The sequence below is a fragment of the Phalacrocorax aristotelis genome, chromosome 6, assembly GCF_949628215.1.
Source record: "Phalacrocorax aristotelis chromosome 6, bGulAri2.1, whole genome shotgun sequence".
Taxonomy (NCBI): Eukaryota; Metazoa; Chordata; class Aves; order Suliformes; family Phalacrocoracidae; genus Phalacrocorax; species Phalacrocorax aristotelis.
Window position 1 is genome coordinate 13,791,614 of NC_134281.1, and position 22,303 is coordinate 13,813,916.

The 22,303-nt window shown below is 38.9% G+C and overlaps 1 protein-coding gene across 1 annotated transcript; it reads right to left on the reverse strand.

The window, feature by feature from the left end:
- Positions 1-923: 923 nt before the first annotated feature.
- RUVBL1 (RuvB like AAA ATPase 1) lies at positions 924-18,245 on the reverse strand. Its single transcript, XM_075096020.1, has 11 exons — positions 17,992-18,245; positions 17,219-17,305; positions 16,462-16,594; positions 12,374-12,525; positions 10,980-11,069; positions 9,979-10,128; positions 8,561-8,624; positions 7,143-7,341; positions 5,028-5,130; positions 1,835-1,926; positions 924-1,523 (listed from the first exon to the last, which is right to left on the reverse strand). Exons 1-11 carry the CDS (start codon positions 18,130-18,132, stop codon positions 1,364-1,366), a joined length of 1,371 nt encoding a protein of 456 aa, XP_074952121.1. The 5' UTR covers positions 18,133-18,245; the 3' UTR covers positions 924-1,363.
- Positions 18,246-22,303: the final 4,058 nt, after the last annotated feature.

Below are 22,303 nucleotides of genomic sequence, written 5' to 3' on the forward strand. Positions count from 1 at the left end.
TTCTGTGAAAGATTCATAGAAGTAGAAGCATGGATTAACATTTTTGATGAGCTAAAAGTATTAATTGAGAACTTATGTTCTCCACTTTGCAGCTGCTAAAAAGGAAAAGGGTATTTAAAACTGGACTCCTGTGATAAGTCATTACTACTTCTGTTCCCACCCTACCCTAAGAGTTACGCTTATAAGTGTACATAGTCTTTTAAATCACTAAAGGTTCTAATAAAGAATGTGAGGTTAGTCACTCTATAAAGCTTTTACATTTGTTTCCTAGTTCATCCGTTTACATGGTTACGTAGATTTGTATTTCAGCATTACAAGGATCTTAATCTTTAAATCATTTATCCTCAGAGTGCTGTGAAGTAATCAAGTATCCATGCTTTACAAAACAAGGAAGCATACTTAGTCTCTTGTTCACAAAGGCTAAATTCATACAAAGCCTGTGTAGAGCAGGATTTCCAGCCCTAATAATGGGGTAGTTCTTTTCACTATCGTTCTGCTAACTTTCATTTTTATGCATGAATATTCATGTATTTCTAGTTTGTGATTTTTTCTGATTCTGGGTGATCAAGATAGTGGGGAAAGAACATAGTGAGAAAAATAGCTAACTGTGATGGAAAGCCATTTTCATTTAATCTGCTTAAAGAAAACACACACAAAAAAAGATAAGTTACTCTGGAAGAAAGGCTTTATATAGGGCCAAGATAGTTACCATTATGTATTTCTGCATTCTCCAAAGAAGTTTGCAGAAAATAAAACTCAAGACCTACAAAAGAGTAAATACTGTAAAAAGGTCCCATTACTATTTTTTCCTTTACTGCAGATCTATTTTTGTGTTGCCAATCCATTTTACTCATATTTGGGTTGGTTAATTCCAACTTATTTTCTCTGTTTCTCTAGGCAGGTCAACACCCAGGGCAAACATATGCAAGCTTCCAATATTCTTGAAATATTTTATTATAAAGCACTTCAGACAAACTTTGATTCAAGAAAAAAAAGTTCTCATCTGTAAAAGGAAACTATTTTAAAACAACATCATAAAGAAAATAGACTGTTCTTAAGCATTAAGTTCAGTTAGAGCTCTTCTGTAATGAAATCTAAAGACAAAACTGATGGGTCAAGATCTATCCATTTCATATATATACTCATAAAAGGGAGACTAAGATGTTACACAGACATCATGGAGCATCTTATTGTTGATAATGAAGTAGGAACTCTTGATAGTTAACTCTGGCCTGACAAAGCAGTCCAACATTTAAATATTTTTCAGTCCCAAAAGAGACAAACCATTAACATTTCTCATTCAATAATTAAGCCAGCCCTGGGTAAGGGTTAAAGCCACTTCAAAGCATCTAACATAAGCTCTTCATTTCATGTACTTCTCCTGTTGATCAGCCAAGATTTTTGCTGAGGATTTGGCATCATAGAAAAGTTCATTTATTTCTTCGATATGCTCTTTCTCAATGCTGTCTTTTCCATTAATCTTGGCAAGCAGGTTAGCTGGGGTCAGTAACTGCACAGCATACCTGTGGTCAAACGGAGATGGACGGGTAAGTACAATTCAGTGCATCCCAGTGAACTGAATGTATGTAGGGGTGGGGTATCTGTTAGGAAACACACAGCTCTACCAGCAGTAGAAAAAGCCTGCAAGACCCTCCAGCACCTACATTCCTTATAGGAGGAAAGAGGAGGATCACCACTCTTTAATATTAGCACTATTCTTAATAGCCAACATTATTGTATGGGAGAGGGTTGTCTCACTTCCAAGAGTTAGTTATCCTACAGTGTTTTCAGACCCAGTCATACTTAAGAGAAAACTCAATTGTGATCAACTTACCTTAAGGTTGTCTTGGTACCAATTTCCCCTAAATGGTTTAGAGCTTCTTCACTAGTATTAATCCCTTCTGTCTGAGCACGAAGTTTTATGATCTGTTGGGATGAATGAGTGAGTTACCAGTCCAAACAATTAGCATGCTGTACTACTTAGCTTAGTAGCTGAAAGTGTTGGCTTAGAGATGAGACATGGTATAAAACAAGATGGTGTGGAGAGTTATCCTAGTGTAACTTACCACTAAACTAGAATTTTTAGAATTCCAAGTCTTTGAATAGGCAAATATAACGTTGAAAAACTGATTACCACAAAAGGCCAGTAAATTAATAGGTCTGGACTAACCCGTCACGATAATTCCACATGGGTAGCAAAGTATATCTACTAATAGGGAGCAGAATATGAGCGCTTGTACAAGAAAATGGAGCTAAGTGACAGCTGGAGTCTCGTGGGCAGCTACAAGGGTTAGTTACTAAATTCTGCAGTGTATCATTGCCACAATACAGCAGAGAGAGCCCTCCAAAAAGCCCTACAGAAAACTATGCCCTTTCCTGAGCAGCTCACAACACACTTTTTATTCAATTGACAAGAAGATAGTAAAATAAATCAAAAAGTTACTCTCTATGATTCACCTATTCCTGCAAGAAGGAAAAAGAATCACTCAGAAGAATCTAATCTTTCAAGAACAGTCTCAGGCTTGTACCAGTTTGAAGATCTTTACAAAGTTGGAGAGCAAGATATCACTAATAAGCCTGAGCATATAAAGCTGTAACAGAAGTGGCACAAGTCTCTCGGTAGTCCCTGTTGCCAGCTGAGTGATAAGGGGCAGACTGGATAATGATGTTGTGTTGTAGTGCTGAGATAACTCTGGAACTGCAAGCCTCATATAATACAGGTATTTTTCACTTTGGCAGCTTTGTAAACAAGATATCAAGAAGCAGTCGTTTAAATTAAAGCCATAAAAATGCACTAGGGGAGGTAGGGCAGGGAACAGAGCAAAAGAGGGGGGGGCTTGAAATGGCAGGAAGTTGCACTAAGATATTAATACTGAATATTGGCAATGATGCTGCAAATTGCAATTTCAAATTGAAGGTTCTTTTCTGTCTTTTAGATCACTCAAACATCACTATCCATTCATTCAATACTGCTACTTTACTCGTCCCTGTCTAGAAACAAGGTATCAAATCTTTAACAACTTTTTTAAAATAACTTTTTATCTAGCAACTTAGTAAAACCTTACTATTGGGGCCCCAGCCATTACCCCAGCAAATACATACATAAATAAGTTGCTATGAAATAGTAGAAGTGTTTACCAGGTAAAATACATTAGGAAGAAAGAGTCCCAGTTATAACCTCTACTATCTAACAGCAGGCACATATGCAAAAAAGTTTGATTACAACAATACCTGACTAGAATACGCATAAAAGTGAATTTTCATTCTATTCTGGTTGCACTAAGGTAACTGTGGGTCTTCCTCTCAGAGCAGAGCTACACAATGGGATTTCTACCTTATCAGCACAAAGAATTATTTTTAGCTGGTTATGAACAAACTCTCAGTAGATAAATGGACAATTCTCATGCTGGTAAACAAATCAATCGTGAAAGAATGGCTAAGAGCCTCACACAGAAACATCAGCAGTGAAAACTTCTTCCTACCATGAAAGAAACATGGAAGCAAAACCAAAGAAATCAGTTATGGACATCATCTTTTTAAACCTCCTTAAATGTATTTAGTTAGAAACCCAAGTTAAGTGTAATAGCTCCTCCTCTTCCCCCAAGAGAAGTAGTAATTCAAAAGGCTTAATTTAAGGGATGATGAGGTTTTGTGTATCATAAATCACGTTCATCATAAATCACGTTCCCATATGTGATGTCTGGAATCTATTTTGAGCCTTAGGAAATGCTACTGTAAACACTTCCTTTCCCTCACCCTGGGGAGAGAGGAATCCCAGCACTTGCCCAGCTATTTTGAGAATCAACATTCAGAAATGAGCTCTTTAACAGTGTATTATCTGCATGACAATACAGCACACTAGGCAGGTATTATATATAGTAACCTTAAAAAGTAGCTCAGAGTATATACTCCTACTACCCAAATGACACAAAATTCACATACCATATAGGGAAGCCTAGACAACAGCCTTTAACATCTCCAGACTGAGTAAAAGTCACGCTTTAAAAATTTGTCTTGTATACAGATAAAACATAATCATGGTATTAAATCACCAGGCTGTTTCTAATGTAACCTATACCATCACACTTTAAATTGTCCTTTTAAGTACAAAAAAATTATCCTGAGAATGACCATATGTGAAAAGCTCCTCAAACCAAGTGAAATGAAGCTTTGCCTCTACGTTTATATTCAATAAATGCCTCAGCTTCACCTTGGCACTTATCCAGCAGCAGGAGACTTATCTCGTGACAACGCTCTCCTCCATTGACACTATCTCTTAAATAATACAAAGAATTGACATGATAAACTGTAATGTCTTCTGCATTGTGTCACTTCACAGCATTGAGACGCTAATGAGGGGGGATCTTTGACACGACGCATCATAATGGCACCCGAGCATTATAATCGATACACAATACACATTGTGATGGCCCCACAGGAAAAGTTTCAGGCATTCAGAAGCATATCTCTGCAACACTTACTGTGCTTACATTTCTAAACTTGACTAGGAGCATGAAAATCCTCCCAGTTTCAGGAGACAGTCCTAGTAGGTTAAGGCTATAGTACAGGGCATAGAGGCAAAAATGCAGTGCATGAATTTGCATTCCTCAATCCCTCTCACCTCTTATGTGGAGGAACAGCTTGAGGTCTGTGACCAAAAGGTCCCAAAATGTGATACTTCATCTCATACCAACTGAAAAAGCACTACCTGCTGGAACCTGCAAACTCTATGGAAAGCACATCTGTGGGAGAGATAAGGTCAGCTAACAATTCTAGCTATATTATGCAAGTGAGATGTTACTTTCAGCTCTAGATACACTTGCCAATACAATTTAGTGGGTGGAAATCAGACTACAGAGATTGCATGCACAATTTTAAGCAGTTTACTGTAAATGGTTACTAAAGCAGCATGCATTTAGGAAGTAGGAAGTTTTTCTACAGTAACAGAATATAGAGACAAAGCAGTCATCCCAAGAGACTAGAAATCCAGGGACTTCTCAGAGTTTCTCTTAAAATTCTGCACATACCTGCTTCATTTCTTGGGGTGTATACAGCATGGTTCGGATAATCATCACTCTATCCAGCAGGTCCAGTGGTATTCCATGAGGAGACACTACATCCTCTGTGCCTCTGAAGGAGAAACCAAACGGAGATCAGATACTATTCAGAGTTCAGTACATTGATTTTACTAAAATCAGTTTTAAGTGACTGCACATCTACTAGTTTACAATTCTTGTGTCTTCCCATAAAGGTGCATTCCCCAGATGTAGACACACTCCCCAGACAGAGACAGGAAACATTCTAGTCTGAAGTTCATAGCGGACAGCCCAAGAAAACAAATACTGTTTCTGGAGCTCTTAAACACACCACTCAAAAATACTTTGAGGTGGTGCTTTCCCTCATGTTTCCCTGCGTTGCATCTTACAACACAGTCGTATCTAATGTTCCAAAATATCTTCCAGCAAGGAACAAATCATTCTTACTAAGTTGTTTAGCAATATCTGTAGAAATTATATATACTGTCACCCATTTGGAGAACATCTCCTCTTGCTGAATAAGCCATTACTCTATTCACTCCTTCCCCCAGTCCTTGCAGTGAACACTGCAGTAGTTTACATTCCATGCTTGCAATCCAGAAAATTGAGACATGGGGGTATGTGCATGAAGGACAGAACAGGATCTAGACCCCAACCATTTTATTTGTTTGGCGTACAACACCCAACAGCAGAGGCTGCAGACTCATCTACACTTGGTTTTCCAAGACCACCACAATTTACTGTGAAGTCAAGAGTGAAAGATATCCAGATTTCATGAGATCTATTGAGATTGCAGGTAAAGCCAGTGGAGTGCTGGTAAAGAACTACATTTCTAAGTTCAGTGCTAGTATTCTGGTACTGCAGCTTTGGCCATGGTCCTCCCTGGAAAATGAATCAAATGCCCTGCGGTACTCAAGTAGATTGTGTTCTCTCCTCTGAAGTCATTCCTTCTCTTATGAGGCTACAGAATCAACTATACTATAAAATTAATTTTTCCCCAAACCTTTTAAGAGCCATCAGCAGGCAAATCAGAACATTGCTAACTACTTGAGATATAGTATGCAGTTAAGGGCTTGCTCTTAAGGACTTAATTTAGCAAAATTAAATACAACTGTTTGATTGAAATCTTCCTTAAATCAGTTTTTTCATAGCAAGATCTACAGTGAATCCATGCTGACAGATCTCTATTTGCTCTTTTACAAGACAGCCTTTTCATACCTTTGCGAAAAGAGCGCTGCCCTGACCACCTTAAACATTTTTGAAGGGCTTATCACCTTAACTTCTAAGCAATGCAAGCAGAGAAAGATTAATACCAGATGAGTCACTAAGAGGGAAAGGAATAGCTGGTTACACAGCTGAATTAAATAAATTTAAAAAGTAGCAGTCATTGCTAATGACAGCTTGTTTAGACATAATTAGACCTAGACCACAAATTATCAGAAGTTAAGGAAGAATCTGAAAGAGGAGAGCACTTTTACAGAACGTGCAAAGAATGCATTGTGTGGGCGCAGAATTTTGAAGTGGAGGCACGAAGCGGAGATGAAAACCAAGTTAGTTGGCAAGACTGAAGAATTACAAAAAGCCAGACCAACATAGAGGGAAATAATGAAGGGTAGGGAGAGGCTGAACTGTGACATGCTTTAACAATAAGAAAAGGAAGCTTAAGTCTGATGCAATGAGGATAGCAAACAGCAAAATGATCCAGAAGCAGGAAACTATGATATTAGAGGTTTGTAGCCTTGGTGCTTTTGATGTCCCTAATGTAAAAGCAACAGATGTGTTGAGGTATCCAATGAGAAAAGCAATTGTTACAGATCACCCAGGAAATAAGACATTTCAGAAGCTGTTAGAGAGAGAGGGATGTGTCAGTGGAAATAAAAGGAGGAATTCCATTCTGCTTTAACTCAGTCAGCCTCACATTAAATGCCTGTCCCATCATGAAGCTCACAAGCAGCTCTTGAGCACCGATGCAGTTTGTAACCTGGGGATTATCACAGATGTCAGTATCAGAGACAAAAGCTTCAAAGATTATAACTCTGCTGATACAGCTAATTCCAAGGTTTATGGACCAATTAAAACTGGAAAATTCAACTTTAGACATCATACCTGATAACGCAGTTTCCTCGATTGGAAGCAAAGATGACAATGGGGGAAATAGAAGATTCCAGTGCTCGGTGCAGGTATGTGAAACATTCAATATCCAGCATGTGAACCTCATCTACAAAGAGTACACCTGGGACTAGCTCTGCGATGCCTTGGTCAATGTATTTATTTACCACCTTATTAATCTCTCCTCTGAGTTTGTCTGAGAACAAAAAGAAACTGTTAGTTGTTCTGCTAGTGAACTATAGGTCTGTATGAAAGACAAAGCAAGTAAAACCCTCCTTGAATTTTTTCATGGTTTGGTATCTTACTGCCACAGGGGGAAAAAAATCTGTGACACTACAATTCTGTGGCATTCCCTACTGTATTGCGAAGACATCTGTGCATGAAATTATTTCTAAACTGAATTTCCAGCACTTAACTGGAGTAGTCTGTCTCCTCACATGGCTTGTGAAAAATTATGATTTTTGTGGGTTTGGGGAGTTTGGCAGGGACGAGGGGGAAGTCAGTCAAACCTCAGTTTAAAACATGAAACTTAACAAAGTTTCCAAGTATGGCTGAAAAGAACAACACTGAAAGAATAAAATATTGCTACTGTATTACAGCACAGAAGTGTGTTTAACAACAAAAACATAGGGCTGTATAAATTTCTTTGAACATACGGATCTCAAAGCTACGCAAGATGTTACATCAATAGATCTGACATTAGAATAAGCAAAGTGACCTCTGGAACAGATGAAATACTTCAAAAGAACTCCATTCAAGTTAGGTATTGAAACAGACTTTGATCTAAATTTAGATAGTCACTTACTGAAACATCATTTCTTTCAAAGCAAGGAGGAGAATAGATCTATCTGTAGATTTCTTTCTCCAATGATCTGTAGGTAGGAAGAGCAGCAGTGCTCATCTCAAGATCATGTTAATAGACAGCTGCTACAGAGGTGACTAAATGAAACCAGCGTTGAGAGTCTTTAGAAGCCATTTTTCTACTCCACAGAAATTCAGTATGGTTGCTTCACATAAGCATACATACTAACAATGTTTTTTAGATATTTTTGTTGTTGTTGTTCAGTTTGGCTCTTGGTCAAAGTATGAACCTCACACTCTCGGGAAAGAGCCTTTTGAGAAAGGGGAGTGGCACTAGCATTCTGACCTCTTTTTCCCCAGGAAGACTGGTGCAGAGTACAGTATATATTTTATCACTCCATGTGATGAACCATGAACCAGTAACATGTTGTACTGTTTCCAGCATTGGAATTCTAGCAGCTGTATCGCTGCTTCTTGAAAGCTGAATACTTATGAATAAATATTACATAGGCATTCATTTAGAGATGGTACATGAATAACCCTATTTTTAATCCTTTTCTAACTGGCAAACATATAGATTATATTGGTCTAAAAATACCATGCAGGATTCATACCAGTAATTTCAGTTTTCTTAGGCTTCATTAATTGTCCCATCATAGAAAGGATGTCTTGCCCCCCCTAGGAGAAGAAAGTTACAGATCAACTATGAGGTCTTGCAGTGAACACATACCATGAGAATTTTTTAAGTCAGGAATTGGTCGAAGAAGTTGTTTCTTGCAGTTAATTTGATACTTTATATCAGCAGTGGTTGATAATCTGTCAAAGGTTAGGTCACTTCAGGCAGCAGTATTGTAAACATAATCATTTAGCAACATCCTCACCCTTTGTTTAGCCTCATTCATTTGGAGAACACGAAAAACCAAAACAACAATTTAAAAAAAATTGCCAGAGAAGCTTTTAAGGGCTAAAATTGTCAGGAAACACAAAGACATGGATTGCCTGAGTGCACAGTAGGTGTTCAACCCGCAAACACAGGAACGATTATGCTGAGTTAAGAGTTTTGAACACCTTGATTTTTAACATGCATATGACTGTTGGAAAAAGGATGTTTATTTTGAAATGGAGTAGGTTAAGGGCTTGTTGTATCATACTGTAGGGATGCCAGCCTTTAAACAAAGATACTGTATTGTTAGTGGCTTTTGTTTATGACATAGATGGAACTCCCTCGATACCAGGTTTATGTTAAGATACAGCAAGGAGTAATTCTTCTATTTTCAATTTTTTGCTTCGTTATGTTCAGAGCTCTACTGAAAGTCACATAAAAACTTAACAAGAGGTTATGAAACATTTCTGAAGGAAGCAGGGACATCAACAGAATCTGAAGCAGCCAAAAATACTTTGTGATCTTTTATCATAGTGCTTGTAGCTTCCATTTCATGGACACAAAACCATAGACACAGAGCAGAATAAATTAATCTTTTGATAAATAGAATTATGCCGATCTGGCTGCTGCTACCTCACATCTGTAGGCAACTTTCCTTCTGGAGAGAAAGCAACAATCTCTTTTCCTAATGAACAGGAGCAGCCCATGCCACTCTTTTTCTGCATGGGATAGGGGACAGTGGTGGTCAGAAGGGGAGAGCTAGGTCCAGGTTATGCATTAACTGTGAATGTAGCAGATCCCAGATATCCATGTGGAAGCTCCCTTATGGCTATAAGGTTGTTCTCTGTCATGTTAGGAAATGTACTCTGATGAATATTCCACAACCAGGTGCCCAAATCCTAACCTAGCAACTGCCTCTTTAACCCGTATGGCAGGGCCACTGAGGAAGCCAACTTCAGAATGACCTTCCTCCAAGGAGGGGAGGTAGACTGGCCTTCATGGTGTAACACCTACTGCTTTTCCTACAGTGGAATCTTTGAGTGTGATTTAGGACAGCTCAACTTTCTATACTTCCCTGAGTATTCTAGTAACCATCACATCTATGTCAAATAATTTTTCTGTAAAGACTTCATTTGTGGAGTCAGATACCTGAGGTCGAGCATTGGCCACATCCAAATCATGCAGGGTGACATCCTGAATAATTTCCTTTTTCTTGTGCACATCACCCTTTGGCAAGGGAACATACTCTTCAGCTTCAAGGTCAAATTCCGTAGCATATATATCACACCTGCCTTGCCTCTGAGAAAAAGTAAAGAAGAGGAACCCAGGTATAGAATTAGTTTCAGTGCCAAAACCTTGAGTGACACAAACTTGATAAAGATAAAGGGCTTGGTTCACAATTCTAGTCCTGACAAGCTTCAGCTGACAATTCAGACATCCCACTCCCTGCTTAGCAACAGCCATACCCTATCTACTGATCAAAGCCCAAAACCTCTGTTGAAAAACACCTGATATTTTCAGTGGTAAGAATATTCTGCTCTTCTCTCCCCTTCTTTTAACCGTATGCAATTCTTGCTAAAGGACAAATCCAGCAGATTAACTAGAGATTGGGAGAACTGTTCAAGACTCCTTTGTAGGTGGGTGATTTATTATATGATTCAAAATATTATGCTCATCCATTAAACAGCAAGTATCGCTGTACACTGCTTTTAAATCAGATATGAAAAGAATGCTAACTAATGCAGTATTCCCTTCTGCATGTATATATATCTTTTAGAGAAAATACCAGAGCGATAAAAGAAAGATTAAATACACTGCACATGTCAGCCTGAAAATGACTAAAGTTGCTTGGTTTGTTTCCCTCCTTCCCTTAAAGATGTCTTGATCTTACAGAAAAGAAAACTCATCCAGACAGCATCAGTGATAGCTTCCTTGCCCGACGACCTTAACTGTGAACCAGATGACCATGTCCTTTCAGTGCAGGAAAGAATTTTCTCACCAGATAAGGAAAACACTGGCCTCTTTTTAAAACTTCCATGTAACTATTTCATGTCAGTTAAGGTTAATAAATCAGACAGCCTTCTGACAAAGGCAGAGAAAGGTCTGCAAGAATACATACACCTGCATAAAGTGCAGAACTTTTCTTTTACCTTGACGGCTCCACTGTTTGCTTCTATATAAATAACGTCACCAGTTTCCACTCTCTCCTTCTGCAAGCTTTCAAATATGCTTGGGTCCAGCTGGAGACAAGCAAACATCACAGTTGGTGAAAACAGTTCCATATTGTTATGGTAATCACAGAAAAGAAATTCCAACTAAAGCTCAACCCCACCACACAAAATTAAAGTGCAACTCCCCCCAGCAATACCTCTAGGATTTTATAAAGCTGTAACACTTGGAATAGTAATAGAGAAAAAATCTGAAAGAAGATGCGCAGAACCTACTTTCCTACCAAAAAAATCTGCTATCTGAAGGAAGTGACAATAAGTGCCAGAAACGTAATCAGTTACTATTGGGAAGTATGCCTTTGCATAATGTGGCAATATATTTTTACCTAGGGTGCAGCGCTTTTCTTGCTTTCTAACAAAACTTTTATTAAAAATCTGGCTATGGCACCAGATTATGCTACTCTATTTCTTGAATCTGTATCCTCTGTGGAGCTGCGTGAGGGAGAGTGAATGTGGAATACGTTAGATGCTTTTGTTTCTCTCAGTACATGTTTTTTCACTTTTGCTCTGCATTTTCTTGTTTTCAGAGTGAAAAAATGCAAGATGGTACTTAACAACGGAGACAGCTTTCAGTCCTCTTGTACTCTAACTGACAGGGAAATTTAATAACATGGACAGAGACTTGTACAAGAAAACAAAGAGAAAATGAGTCTGAGCTGGCAACATACCAGCTCAATTTCCAGTTCATATCAAATATTCACTAGACCGTACCTCCCCATGAAGAAGCGATGTGACAGAAGGAACAATTTACCGAAGCAGGCAAGACTTCCCAAACCCATCCTCAAAAAAATCATTTGAGAATCAGGAAACCAAAAGCAAACAAGACCTTTCTCTCATGTTTATTATCATGAACGTGAATTTATAGCCAGGGTTAGTGTCACAGACTGAGCATATCACAGACTGAGACAGATCATAGTTCAGTTTCCCTACTGTGCCCATTTTTCTGTGGTACCAGTAATGCTGCAAAACTGCATCAGGTTCTCTTTCTGCTTAAAGTCTCCTTTAACTTGTTGAAGACATACAAGCGTGTGCTGCCAAACAGGAAAATAACAGGGGCTGCTAACTAAGTGATGGGTTTATCCCCAATTTCAATTAGTAGGAGACAATACTAACATCTAAATATTCTACACAAAGCAGGCAAACATACATGCTCAGGAGTAGGATAAAGTTGTCGAGCAAAAGTAATCAGCCTGCTGGCATCCCCACTCTACAAAGATATGGGGTTCAAGACCTTGAAATGGAAATAAGAAGCGCTAAAAACAGAACATGCAGACCCGAAATACTTCAGGGAATTTTTGAGACTCTACCATACGTACCTTCAACTGTTTGGTTCCCTTCGCAGTTTTGAGTCCTATAATTACGTGGCTGATGGTTTTACCATACCCCCCCATAGGATTTTCAGTCTCACATGGAGTTAGTTCTGTGACTTCTCCTTCATAAACCTCCTTGGTCTCTTTAATCCTCAACCCTGAAAGAAATTGTTTAGAATAGTTTCAGTACACAAATCAACAGCCATATACACGCAGGAGTCTGCTGCACTACTGCCAACAGGATGTAAAATATTATTAGGCTGTATTACACTTAATGGTAATTTTTTACTTTCAAAAGTAGAAAGATCAATTACTCTTCTTCAATATTAAGTGACGATATTCATCCTGTGTTATCAGAGTGAAAGTTCAGACCAAGTTCTGGCCTGCAAAGCAGTTTATTAAACCCTAAGAAATTATTTTCCTTCTCTCCATTATTACTAGTTCTTGAAGCAAATGTCAGTATCCTATCTTTCCCCTCCCCCAAAGAGGGGATTTGCTTGATTTGTTCCTTGATTTGATGCTAAAGTCAGGGAAACAAGTTTGTCTTCTGAAACTAAAAGGCACTAATATAGCTGCAAGTTTTACACAATTTCTGTGCCACCAGAAAAGCCCTGCAAAGTAAGGAAAAAGATGGGAGTAAAGAAGGTTAACTTCATAAAAAACTTCAAATTTTAGCAACCGAGTTAAAAATAACATAAATTGATTAAAAAGTATTGTGTCAGGACCTCATAAAACTAAGAAAAAGTTATGTAAAGTATTTTTCAAGTTAATAGCAAAAGGTGAGCTAAATAAAATTTAGCAGAATCTGCTATAATGCAAATTTAAAACTATTTCAAAACAGCTGACAATGACATCCTTACTTTGTTGGTTTTCAGGCAGTTGAGCAATCATAGTATCTAGGTATAGGTATCTTCTAGTCACAACTACTGTAATTAACTAAGTTATTTTAAATTTATTAATAATATAGAACTGAAGAGTTTTACAGTTAGACTGTTCCAAAGAAAAACCACTATCATCACCACCACCACTACAATTATGCAGATGTTCTAGCTACATAAAAGTTCAAAGAACCCACATCTGAAGAGACTCTATAAAGTATTTTATGAGACACACATGCCATACCAAAAATAATGAATGGGCTGTAACAAGATATAAGGAAGTCATCCTGCCCAGTCTGAGGCTATTAGGACTTTATAAAACTTTCCTTGTTCCATAACTTTTCATTTTGCTTTGAAATAGATCAGACGCTTCACCAGTAATCTTGAGTTGCTGATAGGAAAGTATAAAGAACTGACAAATATGAGTCTGTCTCCCTCTACTGGACCCAAATTAAGACTCGGATTTGAAATGTGAGAAACTGGTTAATTGTCGATAACATGATGATTTCTTCGTAAGAAATGTTTGCTTTCTCTTCTTTAGCACTACATAAAAGTTGTATATAAAGTTTATTTCAGTAATTTTTTAAAATGGTTTTTTTGGTATGCCAAAACATTAGACAAAAAAAGAACCTTTGAGTTATAAAACTGACCTAGACAAGGCTGCATCACATAGGCTACATACACAGGGAATACAAAGCAATATGGGAACTGCTGGTGCTGAGAAGCGGACATTCACAGGTGTGTCTTTCCTTTTTGTTTTGTTTTTAAACTTTCAGCACAAGCTTTATTCTGCTCTGAAAAACTGGAAGCCCATTTGTGTTTGGGGTATATTTTATATGCTGCTAAAGCACGTTTTTCAGTTTCATTTCATCTGAAGAGAATCCAGTTCACATGCTCAGAGTCTGTCCACAACACAAACCAAAGCTGAGTCAGAGAGGACAACAGAGATTTGCTTAAAAAGCGTGCCTCTAATCTAAACTAATGTGCTCACATACATGTGTCTATTGAAAATATTTACAGATGAACCTGATCTGAACAAAGGTAATCGATGCTTTGAATTTGCTGCTGATCATCCTTTTGTTTTCAAATGAGTCTGTATGTATCAACTACAAACTTCGTTCTCAAAAGAGCTCTTTAACTTAAAACAGACATTTCCTACTTACAAACCATAGTCACGAGTCTAAGAAGGCAATTGATGGCTATTTCATGTTTTGGTTCAGTAGCACTACATGGAGTTAAACAGTGCTTGTTTGATTTATTGGCAGTTACAATTTGGAGACACAGGGAACAGATATGCTATTTAAGTGGCTATTCCAGCAGTTATTTTTTACTGCAACTGAGTTCTAACATTAGCTACTGTCATCATCCTTGCCAACTGCTAATAAGCTCTATACAGGATTAATCTCTCTCTCAGCTTAAGTTTTTTTTTAACTCACACAACAATTTCTCACTCTGTCCTTTATGTTTCTCACATACTGCAAACTCTCTACTATACCTCAAGCAGTACTTGGCCATGAGACTACGTCTAGTCTGTTATTAAAAGACTCCCAACAATAAAAATTTTGTAAACTTGGAGTCATCCCAGTTTCTTTATACAGTGATGGGTCCAAACCAGTCAGACTCTGTTGTTTCCCAGGGGAAAAAAAAGTAAAAAATAAGTTTATGTTAACATCCCTGATCATTTTTCTAAATTGAGGTGGCTAAATCCTCTAAAAGTAAAATAGTAAAACACATGAGCAATACATGATATGTACAGAGTCTGCTAATAAGGAATCATACAAACCATCTGCGCCCCCCCAAAAAACCCTAAATGAATACTTTAGGTACTGGTTGACACGTGAGCTGAAGCTTCTCTTGCACCCAGTCACAGCTGACATTGTTCTGTGTATACAAAATAATTTTTTTAAAACACGCCCTTGTAAGTTATTTGCCAGGCAGAGATGCTAAAACATAACGGATTTAAATGTGATTTGAAAATGTTCCATTATGAGAAACGGTACTTGAGTCCTTTAAAAATATTTCAGAGATTTTTTTTTTACACTGATAAAAATATTCAATAAAGGTTGTGTTATGAAACTGTGACATGGAATTCAACAGAAAGGAATACAAGAAGTTCCATCTTTCATTAACACCAATATTTGTTTAGAAGTGTCTCTCTATTGACATTCAGGGAATGCAGGGAACTAACAATGTAGCTGGCTGTTAAACCTTAGAGAGTTGAAGTATTGCTGTCTCTAGAAATGACAACATGGATGGCATAAGTTTCATCTGTTGGTTCAGGTTTCCAAATCTCTGACAGGGAACTTCATCACATCAAGGAAATACTGCAGACTACTCAGTCTCTGGCTTCCCTCCCCCAGGCCCTGCCAGGTTCATGGTAACTAGAAGACCAGAGACTACTGAGAGTTGCTTTCTTATAAAAGTCAATGGAATACTTTTGTTTCATTGCAGAACTGAGAGACTTCTTCACCTTACTGCCAATGAATACTTAGATAAAGTCCAAGGGGAAACATGGTACAGAATCCAGGAAAATTAACTGTTAATATGTTCAGTACTAAAATCAGTCCGGCTATTTGTAGCCAATCCTCACATAAACAAGGGACACTTCTAACTGCATTTAGCAGCTGTCAGCAGCTAAATAAGAGATTTTAGATACTCATTGAGGTTGTGTTGCAAATTTAACCAATTTACATCAAGGTTGTAAAAGCACTCTAGAATTGAGGAATATATTAAGTTAACGTATTTACTTTATTGGCATGGAACTTTTGTGCTCACTGGAATACTAAGTAAGGCTGACACTGCCATTTGGGAGTCCCTGATTAAGACTGTTTGCTTAGTAAGGTGAAATCACTAAAATAAAGGATAGAGCATTTTTCTGTCTACAAGTATTTCTGCTAATGTAAGACACTAAAAATGATATTTTCTTTCGGCTTTATTCAGTCAGAGGCAAAACCAGGAGATGAACCTGGAGGATGAGAGGAGAATCTGGGGAAGTAAAATAAACCATAATACAGCAATTAAATTATAGTTTATAAACAGAAAACGTAACTCCATTAAGTGTGGAAGAGATTCATTAAATTAAGATCAGCACTGAAAAAAATAACGTAATTTGAAAACTACTCTGACCACTGAAAAGTTTTTCCTTTTTAGATGACTGGGAAAAAGCAAAATAAGTATCATGCAAATACTTAATTCTTCTGTTTTTCTGAAACTTACCAATTGCACGTCGGAAGTTTTCCATTAGAACTTCTGTTTTCTTGATCTCAGTGGAATAGACCTCACTTCCGACCATAGGACAAAAGGGAACTTTACTTCCCAGTTCCTGAGCAATAGCTAATGCCAAAGCAGTCTTAAAAAAAACAAAACAAAACAAAACCCCACACATTAATTTTTATGAGAATTAACAAAGACTCTTTCTGCAGAGTTCATTTTCCTCATCATATCACCTTCCATATACCAGCAATCAATTTAAGACTATTCCATCTGACATATTTCTCACATATAACAACCCTCCTCCCCCAAAACAAGTTAGACGCATATAAAGTGACTTTTATTAAAGACTTACAAAACACCTTAAGGAAATAATACTGGACATTTGAATTTGACATCTGATACAAATACAATAAGCCTTAAACAGCACAGGAAAAAAAATAAAGCAAAAAACTATTAGGCTTTTAATATAAAATTAACTTCTAAGACTCCTTTGCATAAGCCATATTACCTATGCATTTGGTAACCTACAAGAGGTGGTTTCACATTAATGATGCCTGGACACACCACTGGATGTTACCAATGCTGATGACATGGCAAAAATCAAACTATAAAGCAGGAAACCATGCTAATACATTGATGAAAAAAAATTCCAGTAGATGAAAACATTACATAACCACTACCCTAAAATAGTTTTGACAACAAATCAAAATGAAGGAAATTTGGGAATACTTTAATTCATATCAAAAAGCAAAAAAAATACCTTGCCAGTTCCAGGAGGTCCTGCCAACAGCACAGCTCTGCCAGCCATTTTCTTACTTTTGATTAGTTCCACTATAACCCCACAAGCCTGTAAGTTAAATAAGGATTTACACCATTAACACGAGTATTGCTATGTCTTTTGTTCCAATATTACAAAAAGTGTTTAGAAATATCGAGTTTTGTGACCCACTGAAAATAACGAGGATTTCAATTTCATGCATACAGAAGGTAAGGCAAGATCAGAAAAACCTACTTCTTGCAATCACTTTATCTAACCCAGACATAAAAAAAAAAAAGACAGACAACAAAACTCAACCTGAGAGCGCAGAATCTTTCCCCCCTCCTGGAGTTGTATGTATATGTAAAAAGTTAAAAATAAAGCAAGAAGTGAGTCTTTGACTTTCGGAGCGACAGAAGCACCTGCTCGGGGCCAGGCACCGGACTGAAACGGAAGCTCCAATCCTCAATTGCACCAAACCTCTTGACTTTTGGTAGGTTTTGCTGCCTTTGATACCTCGATTTCTACCCCTAAAACCCGGCAGACAGCCGCGGGCCCTTGCCGCCAGCTAACGCAAAAAAGTAGCGGCGTAAGGGGCAGCCTTGATGACCCCATCGCTCCTCACGCAGCAGCGGAGCCCGGGCAAACACTCTCGCTCGCCAGCGGGGCTTAAAAAGGTGTCCACCACGGGTCGGACTGGGCTCCCGGGGCTCTCTCCTGCACTGCGGCGGCAGCCCCAGGGCAGCCCCGGCCGAGCCGGGCCGGGCCCCGCTCACCTCCCGCGCGTTCTCCTGCCCCACCAGCCCGGCCCCCGCCGGCTTGGCGGTGCCGCTCTCGTCCAGCCCCAGCCCCTTGACATGGCTGTGGGCGGCGATGCGCTGCGTCTTCGAGGTGCTCTTCACCTCCTCGATCTTCATGGCGGGGCAGGACCGGCCCCGACCGACCACGACGGCCACGCGCGCCCCGCGCGTTACCACGGCTCCCGGCGCGCGGACGCCTCCGTCCGCCCCGCCGCACCATTGGCCCCTGTAGCCGCGCTCTCAATGCTTATTGGACGCAGAGCATGCCTATCAGCGACAGGGGTGCAATTTTTTTAGGGTCCGTCTACCCATTTCCGTGTGCGACGCCTCTACGGGGTCCGGCCTGGTGCGGGGACTGCGGAGGAATTGGGCTGGGAGGAAGGAGCGGGTCGGCAGGGGCTGAGGAGGGATTTGTGGGGAGGCGAGCACAGGAAAAGCAGTTCGTTCTTGTTCGGCTGGTTTCTTGCCCCTACATCTACATAAACGACCTTCTGCCTTCACTGAATCTGGTTTGGGGTTGGAGCTATTGCCTCCCCCCGCCACGGGGGCAGAGGAGCCCCCAGTGCAGCCAGCTGGGTGTGGTGCGGGGAGCCTCTTTCCCCATCCTGGGGAGCCGGCAGCGGGCCTGGGACCCTGAGCAATGCTTTCTGGAAACCTCTGCTGGGCTTAGCTTACAAAAGTAAGCTGAGGTTTTCAAGGGTGTTTTCCAGATCTTTGCCAAAGAAGGAGCAAGGGTGGTCACTCACTAACTTCTAGCTTTCAGTGTTAACTGTAAAATACTTCTATTCTGTGTGTCCAAAGCCTTTATGTAAGCATCTGAGGCTTTAACATATGCTGTTTCTACAGCATATGTTCCTCCTGAGCATTGACCTACTGAGACGAGGAAAAATATTCCACCTTCTCAGCAGGTAATTTCATGGCTTTGCAGACCTGACCCGTGTTTCTTTGGGTCTGTGGTGCTGTCATCGCTCCTAACTGTGGTTCAGCTGTTCTGCTGCACCTTTTACATAGTGTTTAAATGCTTGAGATATCAGCCTCAGTGAAATTTTAGATGGGATCTGGGAACCTGCAGTTCCAGTGACTTCTTGTTTGTAGATACTGGGATCCTTCTCCCAAAAAAGTGGGGACTCTCTTCCCATTAATATATAGTGTTTTCTGTGTTTGATTATGAAACAATGGCTGTGTTTGCAATGTTCAAGGCCAATGGATTAACGAGGTATGATGCAGGGCTGATGCCTGTGGAAAGGGATAGTGCCACCTCAGCTTTCCCATGCACTGCTAGGGAGAATTGCAAAAGCAGTCCTGTGATGGCACAAGCTAGGAGAGTGGCTTTTAGGAAGGGTGGGAGATGTGGGTCAATTTGCAGAAGCCCAGTGAACAATATATTTGCTCTTCATTCCCTTTTTTTTCTAAGAGCTTCTATTAGTTTTGTTTTAAATGTAATGCAGCAGAGAAAAGATTTTGCTGTTTGTTGCTTGCTTCTTCTGTTAATTGTTCTGTCAGTTTGTGTTTACATAGTCTAATTTAAAGTTGTAATTACAATATAATTGCACACATATGTAGTTCAACACCTTTGTAAGGGTATCCTATTATACAACTGTTTAGCTAAGAATTTTTGAATCTAACAAATATAAGCCATCCTTTAAATAATTAAAAAAAGCGTGTATATTGTTGGACTCTACACATCCTTTCAGGTCATATTAGTCACAGAAGACAAATGCCTAACACATACCGAATTGCAGACTTTTTTTTTCTTTTTAAAAGAGCAAATATACAACTTTGATTTCTCTAGTGCATTAAACTGCCGCAAGTGTTGAAGGTAAGTCTGGTCAGAGTTCAAGTTTCTGTCAGTTCTGGAAGAATAATTAGCAAGTCTTCTAAGTGCTCTGAAGGCAGTGATGCTGTTAACAAGAGGTCCAGGCTAGGTATGGCCCCCCTTTTAAGAAGGGCTAGCAATGGGTGAAATATTAAGTTTTTTGTTAACTTAGACTGAAATCTGTCTATACGCTCCATGTTATCTTGTTTGATGTTGCAGATAGGCCTATTTTTGAGATTATGGACTTTTAAAGATTATTAAATAATATTTGCTATTTTTCTTTTTGGTGAAATTCAATATATAGGCATGTAGACAGCAGGAATAGAGCGCTGCTGTTAATCTTTGTTATAACTTAGAAGGATAGAAATATTCCGTACATGTAAAAATGAGATATACTACATGAAGTTCTTTAATTTTAGAAATACTAATTCAATTAGAGATTTTTCCTGACAAAAGTGGGTAACAAACAGAAGTGTTAATTGTTTTTCTACTGCAATATGATGTCTCAAAAATAGAATTGGAGTAGCGCCTAAAACTTCAGTCTGCTAGTGACCATTGCTCTTCAGTGAATTAAAATCTACTGCTATGATGAAGGTACAATTTTAGCATTGACCTGCAGAAATTGTTATGAAAATTGTTTGGGTTTGTATTTGCGGTAGAAGAGGATACTTCAATACAAGAAAGAGCCAGTAAGCAATCTGTTGCTTGATAGATGGGAAGCTGGCTTCTACCTCTTACTTGCTCAAGTTACTATTACTTAACAGGGTTTACAATCTCATTGTATTGATTGTTTTACTCATTCCATATGTTCTTTGAGCATCGTACTGAAGTTGCAGTTAAAGAGGGGGAGAAGAGTACATTTGGGTGAGGGAAAACAAACAATAATCCTCTAGACCACACAGGATTAATTGTTTATTCCCAGAAAGAGCAGAGTAGGAGTAGAACTACTGGTAAATTTAGAATTGAACTTAAATAGCTTAAATGATCTTTTATAATTGATGTCTGATGTGTTATGATGCAGCAGTATGAGGAAATGTTGAACCTTTCAATTATTTTTGTGACTTTTGAGGAGTTAACACGTTAGAGGGGGAGGGTAAAATAATTTCGTTGAAAAGCATGAGGCACCTTTCTCCTTTGTCCATGCCACCAGATGGAACATAAGTAGGTTGTTCAACCATTCTGCCCATCTCATGTTATAGATTCTTTGGTATAATTTAATATTTCACTAGCCAGTTAACCAGAATAAATAACACCTGTCACTAACAGTCTGAACTGTTATTCCCCAGGTTTAATCAACTCATTTTACCAACATTCTGCCCCCCGTTTGAGGTTTCCTATTTGGCACAGACGTCATGCGATACCCTATGTGGGAGCTGGAGACTTGAGAGCTGTTTTCCTAGACTAAATGTTTGAGGTTACAGGACATAGCCTAGTTTCACATAAGCTTTCAAATTTCAGTGGGACATGCTAAATCCTGAAACTGTCAAATAGTGTATTATTTTTGGAATGAGGGAGAGTACGTGTGTGAGAGTGTGTGAATGACCTTTACATTTTTACCCTATCCCAGAAGTCTGACTTCCTGCTCTTTCTCCCATGAGTCCCTAAACTTTAGCAATTAAAGTGAACACTTTTTAAGGAAGAAATTCAGTAGAGGAGAGGGCGACTGGGAAGGGGAATGGTATATTAAGGAGAAAACAAGGAAAACAGCTAAATGCTATAAACTACTTGCTTCATGAGGGATATAGAAAAATCTGGAGAAGTTGGGATCTTTTCATTTTGCCATGTTCCTCTCTCCATCTTAGTAATATCAAGACTTCCGTGAGTGTGGCGGAGGGAGGTGATGGGGGCTGTTGTTTTGTTTCCTGCAAAAGAAGCTGAAAGGTTTTTCCTACTCTTCATCAAAGCAATAGGAGTGATGAATCTTAACAAATGCCATCTCTTAATTTCAAAATCTAATTAATTTCAAAACTTTGTAAGCTAACAAAATGGACCTCTCTAAAAACTAAATGTGCTTATTCCTCGATTTATCAGATTTATCAGATTTATCCTCCTTGACATTGGTGACATAAGTGTATTCATTTCCCAGGTACCACGTACACCCTGGTCTTGCAAAGAGCTGTGCCTTCAAGTGATATGTTGCAAAATCAGATCCACGGACTCAAATCCTGGTGACTGAGGTACGTTCAGAGTGGTAACAATAAAACAGTAGACATTGTACCAAATGTACATGTTTGTGTTTTTTTGGTTTGGTTTTTTCCCCCCTCCTTCCCACTGTAAAAGGACAACTGCCTTCCCTGTCTAGAGAGTTGCAAGTCTTTTCTGTGCCTAAAGGAAGAAAAGTAACAACAAACCCGCATTTCTAAGTGACACCCCTTCTTGCAGATCACTCATGAGTATAAAGTTATAAAAGAAATGCTACCGTTTCTTGCCTTACATTTTTATGTGAGTGGTGGAATTAAATCAATTTTCCTA

Coding starts and splice junctions, on each gene's coding strand:
- RUVBL1 (XM_075096020.1), bottom strand. CDS start 18,132: ATGAAGATCGAGGAGGTGAAGAGCACCTCGAAGACGCAGCGCATCGCC. Junction 12,526..16,461: donor AAACTTCCGACGTGCAATTG/GTAAGTTTCAGA, acceptor AATTTCTTTCAG/GGTTGAGGATTAAAGAGACC. Junction 1,524..1,834: donor GGTACCAAGACAACCTTAAG/GTAAGTTGATCA, acceptor GTTTGACCACAG/GTATGCTGTGCAGTTACTGA.